General features: G+C 39.8%; 1 protein-coding gene across 1 annotated transcript in view; it reads right to left on the bottom strand.

The window, feature by feature from the left end:
* Positions 1-6,427, bottom strand: part of LOC124255204 (AT-rich interactive domain-containing protein 2-like) — a 47,195-nt gene extending 40,768 nt beyond the window's left edge. The window contains 2 exon segments of the mRNA XM_046689042.1: positions 5,674-5,767; positions 5,869-6,427. Of these exon segments, the coding sequence (XP_046544998.1) occupies positions 5,674-5,767; positions 5,869-5,960 (186 nt within the window). The 5' untranslated portion in view covers positions 5,961-6,427.
* Between the last annotated feature and the right edge of the window lie 7,493 nt (positions 6,428-13,920).

Here is a 13,920-nt window from a genome sequence, read left to right as displayed (position 1 = left end):
AAAAAAAATGATATGGTTCTTTTAACATCCATCTAAAATATAGGTTGGATACTTAATGATACTTTCCTTTTTATACAAATTCATAGCATATAAAGTATGCTGTTTATCACTGGGAAATATCAGGGTGATATGAAAGTCTATATAGACTTCAGGGTTTTACGCGACATGCAAATGTGCGTCCAATACACACAAATGTAGAGGATCGACGCACAAAATAATAATTCATTCTACCGACAATACATCTATGACTTTGCTAAGTGTTTGGTTGTTTCTTTCAGAGCAGTTACGTGTATCATTTCATCTACCAGCCCATATGATCAATGATTCATTCCAGGCTCTAAATAAATGATCATAACGTACAGTTCTCTACACCGTTACTTCACAGGACCTTCACTCTGCCTACAAGGACCCCTAAAACTAATAATTGGGGGTCCCAGAAACTAATAATCGAGTCTAAGTCGAGGTAAAACCCTGGATTTTAACTTAAACCATACAGATATTGACAAAACTTGATATACCCAGAAAAACTATTGCAATAAGAATTGTTTGAAAAGCGTATTGCGATATACCAGTAACATCATGCAGTCCTACTATTTAGGATGGTGACAGTGTACTTTCACACACTGTAATCACTTGGCAATCACAGTCCGTGGCAAAACCTTTTGAGACTACTAGCCTGAACTTGGTTATCACAGAGCTACAGATAACTTTTTGGGTCATTGAGTTATATACTCGCTTGTGTTCATCTAAACTGGGTATCCTAATTTTCCTTTGAGTAACCAAACAAATTGTACCCACCTTACTCAAACACAATTGGGTATTTTGCCATTAATTGTAAAAATATAATAAAATTTAAATGTTGGTTTACGTATTTGTTATTTATATTGATCTGTAAAATGAGAAATGATAAGAAAGACTGCAAGTCGCCAAGTTCATGTGCTAAAATAGAGGCTCTCAGTATACCTGTTATTTTATCTATCCACCGGTACACAAGCTAAGATTTGACATTTTTGTGTGTACACATGTAAGATCAAATGTATTGAGTATTTTCAAAAATTCAAGCAATAGACTTAATAGGAATTGAGTTTTCACATAAATATTTTCGTAATTTACGCAGATACGCAGCTTATCTGTACCTCTGTATCATTTTCAGTCAAGTTCAATTTAATACTATAACTAGCTTTGGACTAGTGACTGGAGATCAAAATTTACAATGGCTTGAGAGTTTGTGTTCATAGTGTTCAGTATTTCACAAGCAATTATGAAATCATCTTACATAACTTCATATACATTTCCCTGTGTACGATTTTGAACCAATGGATGATCTCAATGCTGGTGTACCAGCACTTTGTCTCGTGATATATTGTACCCACAGAGAATCCCTTGAGTCCTAGTTTTAGTAAAGTGTCGGTTTGCATTGGAGAGTCACCATGTTTTGGAATCCCCTAGGGTAAAAAGGTTTTAAAATGTGTAAAATGTAACAAAACACATCTTCATGGTGAGTTGAGATGTGGATATAGTGGCAGGGTTTCCATTTATTGCTGATTCCATTTTTGACAGGGAAAATTAACTTGGATTGAGGATTATATATGCTGTTGGTCCCTGGGACCAGGAATAATGCTGTTGTAAAAGGTATGAACATGATATAACTTCTGTTAAAGTATAACATTGTTATAATATAACACTATGTAAAATAATAATTGAAGCACAAATTTCACAAAATATCTGCTTTTCCTTACAAAGTGGGATATTCTTTCCATATCTATTAACAACTTAGTTGCCCCGCACTGAACACACATATTTTTGTCACTGGCAGCTATACTCTTGGTTTATTTGGGTTGTAGGACCAGCAGGTTTGAGAGTACATCTACACCACACACATAAAAATGTACAAGAAATCCAAGCAAACATTGACTTCTTTCTTCATCAGGCGATAAAAGTTCTGCACAAGAGCATGCATGGCTGAAAAAGATTTGAGTGGTTTTGTACATCCAACCAAGAAAGTCACTCAGCCTGATCACTTGATCTATTTGGCCACCTTTACTAACCAACACAGGCTTCGCAGGGACCTGGAATCCTGGCGTTTTGTTTTAATATTGGCATTAATTAGAGAGAAATAGTCTCAGCTGCAAATGTGATTGCAAATACCACAACACGAAAGATCTGAGGACATCCCATTAACATCTTGCCAGAACAACCTTTTGCAAACATTAACCAACCAATAAAATGACTAACAGTCAACATTAACCAATCAAAAACAGCTATCCAAACTTCACAACACTAGTTTTAAAATGGCGACATCCAATCAAGACTACACATGACAAAATAGTTTGACAAAATCTGAATTCAAAGTTTATAAACTGAATAGAAAAATATTCTGGAATGACAAATAGAGAAAGTGTGGTAGCACTTCTAGATAGAAAACTTCTTTTCAGTGCCATTACTCGCTTGATGACGATTCTAGCATCTACACTGAAGCCTTGCATATATTGTTTGTTAAACGCCACACTCAGATGTGATGACACGTGTCAGTCAAGTCATCGAGTCTGACCACCCAATCCTGTTAGTCACTTTTACGATAAGCATGGGTTGCTGAAGACCAATTCTAACCCGAATCTTTACAGGTACTGCACATATTGTAATGAAAGAATTTGTATATCCACAGAACTATATCCCTTGTTCCAAATGGAAAGTCTTCCAGTTCAAATATTATCTCATTGACCAAAACATAGACAATACTAGCAGTTGGAATCAGTGACACGGCCCTTAACTGTAGTTCACAGTGCTTTGTTATTCTTGAGGCTGCATGATACGAAAACACATTTCATCTTTCACATTCATGATTTCGTAAGCGACCCTCTGATTGGAAGGATGAAAGGTCACTATGACGTGACCAGTAATGGGATATCAGCAGATCTTTGTGCAACAGTTGCGAGCATTAAGATCCAATTTGAATGAGATTCTGCATCTAATTGTAGGTTGGGCCTGGTCGATCGTGTCTGCTCATGTTGGCACCAAGCATTGATACTCACATCAAATAAGTTGTCATCATACACCTCCTTCGTGAGTTGATGCCATTATGACATCAATCATGATACAACACATATTGAGAAACACAACTTTTACCGTCTTTGTGTGAAACTTTTTTTATTTTATTTGGTCAGCTTTCAGCCCGTTTGTGGTTAACAGTCTGCAAGAAAACTCTTGAGTCCACTAGACCAACTTGGCACTTAGCATCATATTCAACAAATCTAACTGTTATCACATGACATTTATAACCTGATCTTACTACATGTGTTACTAAACCTGCATTTCAGACTAGTTATGACCAGTAAAGGTGCGGATGACTGGTTTAACATTGATTAAAGCTTGTTGATTAAAGAGTATTATTGCATTCACATTTAATAACACTTAACAAAATCAATGACATCAATCAAGTCATCAAAGCTGTCAATGAATTTGGACTTGTTTCTATTCCTGGCATTGTATTACATTGAAGTCAACATACTGTGAAACTGGACATATCGGGGAACACTTTATCTTTAAAGACTCCCACCTACTTTACCTACATGTTGATGTAGGCACGGACAAGTATCTGAAAACATGGACAATTTGCCAGCTCTCAATATCATTCTTAAGTTAAGAAAATCATGTGCAACATGAAGAAATTCAACAGTGATATTATTCTGGACATTTATAAGTACACTGACATTTGTTATAGGACCTGCTACTTATTGCTGCAGCCACATATTTCACCCATTGTAAAAATCTATTGTGTTTGCAGACCTAATCAGGTGTATTGCAATATCTTTTTGTTAATTATCAATAGATCTTGTGTGGTTACTTATTGTTCAATTTAGCTCTGTACATACCATTTTCTGTCTTAACCTTTGTGTTTCGACTTGGAATCACCTCATAACACCAATACACAAGTTATGGTTTCAGTTGATTATAGCCTTGCAGTGGATGCATTCATCATCCACATTGGGAAAGCCACCAAAATATGGAAACTTGTATATTACTGTCAAAACAAATACCATGGTTAGTAAAGACCAATTTTATGCCAAAAACATTATAGTTAGTCAAATATCTGGACAAGCAGACTCTGTCTTCTGACAAGTGAAATTTTGCTGAACACTTACCCAGTGACAAATTCACAATTTTGATATTTCCTTATTCTGGTAGTTGTGTCAATGTTATTGAAAACATCACCAAATGATCAATTAAAAAGATTTTCATAAGTATACCCATTAATTTAAGTTAACTTCGAAAAAGTGCTCAAGCGTGTGTGTGAGTTGGCAGGAGGTTGGTTGACTCTCATACAGATGAGAGCTTTGGAGTTATCAGTGGAAGAGAGAAAACAGCAATTTCCTGAGAAAAAGCTTTATGTTAACATTACTATGAAGTGGGTTTTCTCTTCAATTTTTATATTTGGCCGAAACATACGTGAACCAAGCATACATTTTGATCTTTTGTCATATTCTAGTCATTTTAAACATCGGTTTGAAAAATGTCAAAACACATAATTAAGGGATGGCAAGCATAGTAGTGTAATGGATGGTATCTCCTATCTGGGGATCTTTGCATGAGAACATACTGATTGTCCACATGAAAGGTACAACACAAATCTTGATGTCACACGTTTTTCAAAGTAAATAAGTTTTCACATCTTGTGAATTTGTCATGTTTGAAATGAAAGGGTGATACTGTTGTCATTGCTTAATTTCAAACACTGACAACAATCTGTGGTCAGGGATAACAACATATTGATGCATTATACTTCTATTAAGTCTAAAACCCCAACAACTTATTGTATGTACCCTGAAATGTCTAAAGTTTTAGAACCATACTTCCGATGGTTCTCTCTTCCAAGATGATTCAGTGATCCAGTACTCTCATGCAAAGATGGTTCACTTTATTTCTTTAAACTTTTGATGGTTCACAGTGAAGATAATCTCAAAAATACTGTATGTCACCAGAGGACAGTAGAAACATCAAACTTTGCAACCAAATTTTCACGCAGCGGTTCCTTGATGTAGTGGTTGATGGAGCTTCCTGACACTATTCAATTCATTTATTTCTAGAACATTTATTATGTATATTCAAACGAAATGAAGATGTAATTTGCACTTACATTTCATAAAATTGCAAACATGATTAATACAATTTGAAGCAGTACACAAATCTAGTAAAGCATCATCAACAAGAAAGTAGGTCACTAACAGTTGCTTCCATGACAAAAATGTGAAAATGAACAAGAACATAGAATGACAAGAGGCAAACAAGACCTGTCAGAAAAGCTACTCCAGATCATTTAGATAAGCACAAATTGAAGGAATTAACAACATTAATTGATTGCGTAATCTAGCAAAAGACGAATAATAACAAATTTGGCCAAGCGCGACGCTCCAGTCAATGATGTTTACATCCGATAAGTGCACGTGTTGACACTGAATCTACCTGAACATAAACAAAGGACAACGTGCACCACAGATCGGAAGAAACACATTCTAACGAAGGCGAATGATGACGACCTCTCGAGCCAAACGCTCACTGCAACGCGATCGCCTGAATATTGAATACAGACATTTCGATTAGAAACACGATGGAGAGAAAATAGAAGCAATTGATATACTATTTTAGACCACGGAGGTAAATTCAAACTAAGATTACCTTCTGGAATCCCCCAAGTTCTATCACACGTCGGTACAAGCGATACAGATCAACCTCTCTTCCTCCTATTTGGGGAATGCGATCATACGGTGTTCTGAAACGAGACACGACAACCATATTTTGCAAATTATTGTCCTAAACTGAAGTCAGAATACAATAACGATAACATGAAAACAAAATGAATCAAATACGCACCCTCTGTTTTGGTGAAAACCTTGCAAATCTTGCAAAAAGCTGCGGCGTTCCTCTTCATACGTGAAAGGGTCTTTGTTCAAAAGGTTAGCCATTTTGAAACTGAATAATCCACAATAATATACACTTATTGTTTCCCCAAGCACCTCAAAGAGTACGATCAGCCTGCAACGTGGGCGACATCGATAATATTACACCGAACTGCGGGGTAAATCCTCAATATTTTGGGGATTCCACATATCCTTGCTGGCTGAGGCTGAACTCGCGACTACGCTGACCAGTCCCTGTGCACAAACTCAGTCCAAAATGAGCACAAATCCGGGCGATCTAGGCCTAATTTCAGACCTAGAAGGTTATCCAGATCCTAATATACCTGGATATTAGTTAATTGGTTTAACCTTGAGCCATCATCGTTGTCCATACGCGTCTAAATTCAACAAAAATCCTAACAAAAAACATAATGAACATGCCGAAATGCGATTGTTCACTAGAGGGGTCCCTGCTATTGCTCATTGCCTCGAAGCCGTTAGCCAATATGGCGGAGTCCATGAGGTGCTTCCGCGACAAGCGAGATGCATCACCTTAGACAATTAAAGTTTATAGGAACTACAGTTGCAAAATTGATATATTTTAGTGCATTAAAGACATGTGCTCAATTAGATCTGTGCACGCGATGCTCCACTATGACATCACTTTCTTTGCAAACAAAGGCACCTGCCTTGCTGGCGAAGCGAGTGACCAGAGTGCGCTAAGAACGACAACTCTTGCCAATCAAAACAGCCCCACCCCTTCATAATTACCAGGGGTTACATTAGTTTTGTTTATTGTGGCTTACTGATACGTTTGGTAAACTTTTAATAATTTATTTTACTTTGTTTCATTACTTATTTGTTCACAGATGTTGTGTTTTAATTCCGAGAAATATATGTGAAATGACGCACAAACTGTTCACGAATTGCAAGTTTTATACCCAATGCAGTAGAAACATTGAATACGTCTTCGTTTATTAATACTACATGTAAATGTATTCTTTATACTTCCCACAAGGTTACTCATTCTGTACACACCCTAATCTATTGCTAAAGGAAATGATAAAAATAATACTTCATGGAATATAATAAATTAGATCGACTAGTTTATGGTTTCTTTCGGTAAACAATATTTATTGAAGTTGTAATCATCGTATGACAAGCAATTGTATACGTAAAACGTAAAATTATTTCGATAAGGAGGTATTCAATGAAATAAGAATGGTCCACCATTCCTCGGAGTACGGTTCCGTCTCTGTGTATGAGAGACAGGTAAGAAGTTCAACGAACAGTGTACAACTCGGGGGGCTGTAAACGGCGCAGCTGTAACTTTCTGCTGCAACTCAAAACTTTTTGTGTTTCTATCCCACAGTGTCAACATCTGTTTACACCAACGAATATTAGATAATGCGGTTAAATACTCTATAAATAGCACGAGGATAGCCCCTGTAGAAGAATACAGTGGGCCGGTGCCTCTATAAATAAGCACAGATAAAATCAATGATAGCGAGTAACGTCGTAGTATTGCCGGCAGTACGGTAGTAGAGATCGTAGTTCCTCTCGGCCGCGCACTCACTGAAACGTAATCGATGGCACGTGACCACGTGATGTGTGAATGAGGCCGCCGAAGTTCCTCTCCCACGCTCCCAACATACATACTCCAGCGCTACCAACCACATATAGATAGTTTAGCTGCACTAGGGATAACTGGCTAAGGTGTACACTATTCACAAACTCAGTTCACCGGCAGGCGGGGTTGTACCTGGACGACCGATGTATGTGTATGGGAAGGGGAATCATACAATACACTGGTCATTGACATCAGCAATCGACCGTCAATCATGGCAAGTTGCATCCCAAGGTTGATGAAGATATTCGTAACAGACAGTGAAATGACTTTACTGACATTTACATCATCTCCAGACAATATGAATGTTTCCAGGCTCGTTTCACAATTGCCTTTGTCTTATTTGGCATAGTTTAATTACTAGTGTGACGATCTAGTCTTGTGTGTGCTCTTAAGTCAAAACAACATTGAATCGCTGACACTTTAAACACCATTTCTAAAACAAAAACATCTTATTGTAAACTCCATGCATTTGTTCGTTCCATGGATTTTGCTGCAGTACAAGCTGTTTATTTAGTGGAGTGGTTGTTGTTGATGTTGCTCCTGCTAGTATTTGGATCGGTTGATGTTGTTCGCCAAATAGAGATTCTTCAGGTTTTTCTGCCTGAATACACATATGCCTTTGGTTTGTGAATGTTATTTTGCACCGCAGCCAGTTGTATTCAAGCAGAGTCACATGCATCTGTAAGTATACGAGTCTCCGGGCTAACAAAGGGAGAACAGCACCAGCAACAATATACAGTTGGAGCAGGATGTCTCACCACCCCAGTCTCATCTGTTGGTTATGATGGAATACATGGTTAATACACTGGGATCCTACCCACATAGAAACAATTAACACTCCTAACACTGGTGAAAGTAGACGTGTTACTGGACACTTACGGAAAGGAGGTAGAAGGTGCATTTATTTATTTGACCAAATACCGCCATTTAACAAAAAAACCCCACATAAATAGGCAAGCCTAGCCAATTGTTTTTGAGAGAGAAATGGGTTGTGTTATAAACAAACCATGAACTGTATGTTAAGTCCAAATGCCTGAAGATGTATCCAGAGTAACATTTACCATTTTATCTTGTGCACGGGTGGATGATGTTTTGTGAGTAGGTGATGTTCATGATGATGATGGTGGTGGTGATGATGATGATGATGATGATGTGATGCAGCTGTCGAACCAGATAAACTATTTTGGTTATTTCAAAACAGTAAGTGATGACATATTATTGTCACGATTGTTTCTTATTACTGGCCAACAAGAAGCATTATACGGTGGTACCCATAACACACATTATCTAAGTGGGGCGGTGGGGTAGCATAGTGGTTAAAACGTTGGCTCGCCATGCCGAAGACCCGGGTTCGAATCCCCACATGGGTACAATGTGTGAAGCCCATTTCTGGTGTCCCCAGCCGTGATGTTGCTGGAATATTGCTAAAAGCGGCGTAAAACCAAACTCAGTCAGTCAGTCATTATCTAAGTACCATATTAAATCAAACAAACGAAATGATACAGTTTTCTAATATAGGTTGCATCTGCCTTCTGTTCATTATTTCAGTTTTCATCAGTTGTCCCCTCCTTTCACGTGTTCAGAAGAAACTCACACCTGGCAGGAATCGTGTCATCAGCTAATATGTCGAAACGTAGTTAGCCACGCCCCTTCTTGCATTCCTCATCCAACTGACCAATCAGCTGCGCTCCCGTGTTGGGAACATGCCAGTGACGTCACAGTTGGTGATTCTGCCTGTGTTCATTGACAAACTTGATGCCTGTGACTACCAGCCGAGTCTCCCTCTCTCTCTCACTTACTCCCGCGACTGTATAGTAAGATTGGAGTACGGCTGACCTAGATCGACTGATGCACACACATTCATACAGTGCCGGTAGCCTGGTTTGTAAACACGTGGTGCTGAAAGTGTGCCACGGTGTTTGGGACAGTCGGCAGGCAGGACAGTCGGCTCTTGTTCTCGGTGATGCAGCAGAGCTGCTAGGATTCGCAGCGCTTTTCATATAACTATTTTGACATGTAAGATGTTGCTTAATAATAGTGTATGTAATTTGTTGGACTTAACGGTGTGTTTTAATGACAGTGAATTTACTCTCCTTCTGTATTTGGTATTGTATTTGTAGACGAGGGACTGAACTTAGGGATGGTTCATTCAGACAACGACATCACAACGTTATGCTCGAAGAATCCACCCCTCCGCACATGGCAGCACATGAAATAGTTCATTACAACAATGACGTAGTTTAACATAGACGCATTTGTTTATTTCAGTTTGCAACAATCTCAAAGTAGTGATTATTCAGTGAAAGCTTAACATTAACACCTTACGTACCAGATGTGTGAAGAGACTACACACACGCACACACACGCATGCACGCACGCACACACAATATATTAGACAGTCTGTCACCAGACCAGACGGAGTCGGTGACTTAGCTGTTATCCGTGAAGTTGGGTAGGCGGGTGGGCTGGCTATCAAGATGGACAGTCACTCACAACGAAAACATGCGGTTGTGCCAGATATACGACAAGGCAGATTATAGAACCGGCTTAATTACATTATATCTGTCGAAATTCCGGGATAGACTATATCACATGTATTGCATCAAACATGTCTCCCTGTGGGAATAACTTGACGGGATATATCTCAAGTATCCATGTTTGCCTCCCTGTGGGAATAACTTGACGGGATATATCTCAAGTATCCATGTTTGTCTCCCTGTGGGAATAACTTGACGGGATATATCTCAAGTATCCATGTTTGCCTCCCTGTGGGAATAACTTGACGGGATATATCTCAAGTATCCATGTTTGCCTCCCTGTGGGAATAACTTGACGGGATATATCTCAAGTATCCATGTTTGCCTCCCTGTGGGAATAACTTGACGGGATATATCTCAAGTATCCATGTTTGCCTCCCTGTGGGAATAACTTGACGGGATATATCTCAAGTATCCATGTTTGCCTCCCTGTGGGAATAACTTGACGGGATATATCTCAAGTATCCATGTTTGCCTCCCTGTGGGAATAACTTGACGGGATATATCTCAAGTATCCATGTTTGCCTCCCTGTGGGAATAACTTGACGGGATATATCTCAAGTATCCATGTTTGCCTCCCTGTGGGAATAACTTGACGGGATATATCTCAAGTATCCATGTTTGCCTCCTGTGGGAATAACTTGACGGGATATATCTCAAGTATCCATGTTTGCCTCCCTGTGGGAATAACTTGACGGGATATATCTCAAGTATCCATGTTTGCCTCCCTGTTGGGAATAACTTGACGGGATATATCTCAAGTATCCATGTTTGCCTCCCTGTGGGAATAACTTGACGGGATATATCTCAAGTATCCATGTTTGCCTCCTGTGGGAATAACTTGACGGGATATATCTCAAGTATCCATGTTTGCCTCCCTGTGGGAATAACTTGACGGGATATATCTCAAGTATCCATGTTTGCCTCCCTGTGGGAATAACTTGACGGGATATATCTCATGTATCCATGTTTGCCTCCCTGTGGGAATAACTTGACGGGATATATCTCAAGTATCCATGTTTGCCTCCTGTGGGAATAACTTGACGGGATATATCTCAAGTATCCATGTTTGCCTCCTGTGGGAATAACTTGACGGGATATATCTCAAGTATCCATGTTTGCCTCCCTGTGGGAATAACTTGACGGGATATATCTCAAGTATCCATGTTTGCCTCCCTGTGGGAATAACTTGACGGGATATATCTCAAGTATCCATGTTTGCCTCCCTGTGGGAATAACTTGACGGGATATATCTCAAGTATCCATGTTTGCCTCCCTGTGGGAATAACTTGACGGGGATATATATCTCAAGTATCCATGTTTGCCTCCCTGTGGGAATAACTTGACGGGATATATCTCAAGTATCCATGTTTGCCTCCTGTGGGAATAACTTGACGGGATATATCTCAAGTATCCATGTTTGCCTCCTGTGGGAATAACTTGACGGGATATATCTCAAGTATCCATGTTTGCCTCCCTGTGGGAATAACTTGACGGGATATATCTCAAGTATCCATGTTTGCCTCCTGTGGGAATAACTTGACGGGATATATCTCAAGTATCCATGTTTGTCTCCCTGTGGGAATAACTTGACGGGATATATCTCAAGTATCCATGTTTGTCTCCCTGTGGGAATTCTTGGACGGGATATATCTCAAGTATCCATGTTTGTCTCCCCGTGGGAATTCTTGGACAGGATATATCTCAAGTATCCATGTTTGTCTCCCTGTGGGAATTCTTGGACGGGATATATCTCATGTATCAATGTTTGTCTCCCTGTGGGAATTCTTGGCCGGGATATATCTCAAGTATCCTTGTTTTTCTCCCTGTGGAAATTCCTTGACAGGATATATCTCAAGTATGCATGTTTGTCTCCCTGTGGGAATTCTTCGACAGGATATATCTCAAGTATCCATGTTTGTCTCCCTGTGGGAATTCTTGGACGGGATATATCTCATGTATCCATGTTTGTCTCCCTGTGGGAATAACTTGACAGGATATATCTCAAGTATCTTGTGTTTCTCTCCTGTGGAATTCCTTGACAGGATATATCTCAAGTATCCATGTTTGTCTCCCTGTGGGAATTCTTGGACAGGATATATCTCAAGTATCCATGTTTGTCTCCCTGTGGGAATTCCTTGTACAGGATATATCTCAAGTATCCATGTTTGTCTCCCTGTGGGAATTCTTGGACAGGATATATCTCAAGTATCCATGTTTGTCTCCCTGTGGGAATTCTTGGACAGGATATATCTCAAGTATCCATGTTTGTCTCCCTGTGGGAATTCCTTGACAGGATATATCTCAAGTATCCATGTTTGTCTCCCTGTGGGAATTCTTCGACGGATATATCTCAAGTATCCTTGTTTGTCTCCCTGTGGGAATTCCTTGACAGGATATATCTCAAGTATCTATGTTTGTCTCCCTGTGGGAATTCCTTGACAGGATATATCTCAAGTATCTATGTTTGTCTCCCTGTGGGAATTCCTTGACAGGATATATCTCAAGTATCCATGTTTGTCTCCCTGTGGGAATTCTTCGACGGGATATATCTCAAGTATTCTTGGTTATCTCACTGTGGGAATTCCTTGACAGGATATATCTCAAGTATCCATGTTTCTCTCCCTGTGGGAATTCTTCGACGGGATAAGTCTCAAGTGTCCGTGTTTGTCTCCCTGTGAGAATTCTTCGACAGGATATATCTCATGTATCCATGTTTGTCTCCCTGTGGGAATTCTTCGACAGGATATATCTCAAGTATTTAAGCAGAAGTCAGCATGTATTGTGGCAAATGGACGGACTTGAGAACGAAGGAAACCCATGAAAAAGAACTGTCCATGACAGGGGCTTCAGACTTCCGACTTCTGATTTGAAACGTTCCAGGTTCATCTTCTCTCAAGAGATTTTACATAGCTTTGTAGCAGAAAACTGATTTTGTTGTGAGATTTGTACCCACAGATTAGTCTTCAGTTCACTATTACCACCCAGAAACAACAGTAAAACAGTGGGACTATCTGGCGCACCCCCCTCCTCTGAAGAAGAAGACAAAGTCCCCTACATGTGCTAGCAAGGTGATTGCATCAGTGTTCGGAATCCTATTGGTGGTCATTCTCCTGAAAGGTCAGACACTTACTGACACAAATATTTTACTAATCTGCTTAGGTAGCTGTCTGTGGTTATAAACGTCGTGCGAAGCTCACAAAAGGTGTGCTCTTCCACCAGGACGATGCACCTGTGCACGTGTGCGTCTCTTGACGCCATGGTTGCAGTGCATGATTGTGACTTTCAAGTACTTGAATAGTCTCCAGATTTGGCGCAGTCTGATTTCCACCTCTCCCAGAACATAAAGGATGTACACAATACAAATGACGAAGACGTCGGGAGGGCTTATTACGCACACCAAGAGGAAGCCTCCTACACAAGTGGCAGAAGTTCCTAGACCTCGGTGGAGATTTTGTCGCGAAATTATTAGTAACCACTTACATGTAAAACATCGGCAAGATCCGCAACTTCCTAGATACCGAGACAACAAAGCTCCTAATGCAAACACTTGTAATCTCAAAGCTGGACTATTGCAACTTGCTCTTTTGCAACATGTCATCTTCAACACTTTCTAAATTGCAGAAAATCCAAACGCAACAGTTCGTGTGGTCTCTCAAACCCATCGCCATGAGCATATATCGCCAGTTCTGAAATCCCTTCTCTGGCTTCCAGTGAAGTACAGGATTTACTTCAAGATTCTGCTACTGACGCATAGCTGCCTCTACGATGATCAGTCCTGTGACTACCTTCGCCAGCTTGTACATCTGCATGTACTGCATGTATTTCTGTAGCAGCACCAGCTCTATGGAACAATCTC

The sequence above is a fragment of the Haliotis rubra genome, unplaced genomic scaffold, assembly GCF_003918875.1.
Source record: "Haliotis rubra isolate DU_JTF1 unplaced genomic scaffold, ASM391887v1 Scf598, whole genome shotgun sequence".
In the NCBI taxonomy this organism is placed as follows: domain Eukaryota; kingdom Metazoa; phylum Mollusca; class Gastropoda; order Lepetellida; family Haliotidae; genus Haliotis; species Haliotis rubra.
This window is presented reverse-complemented; position numbering and strand designations above follow the sequence as displayed.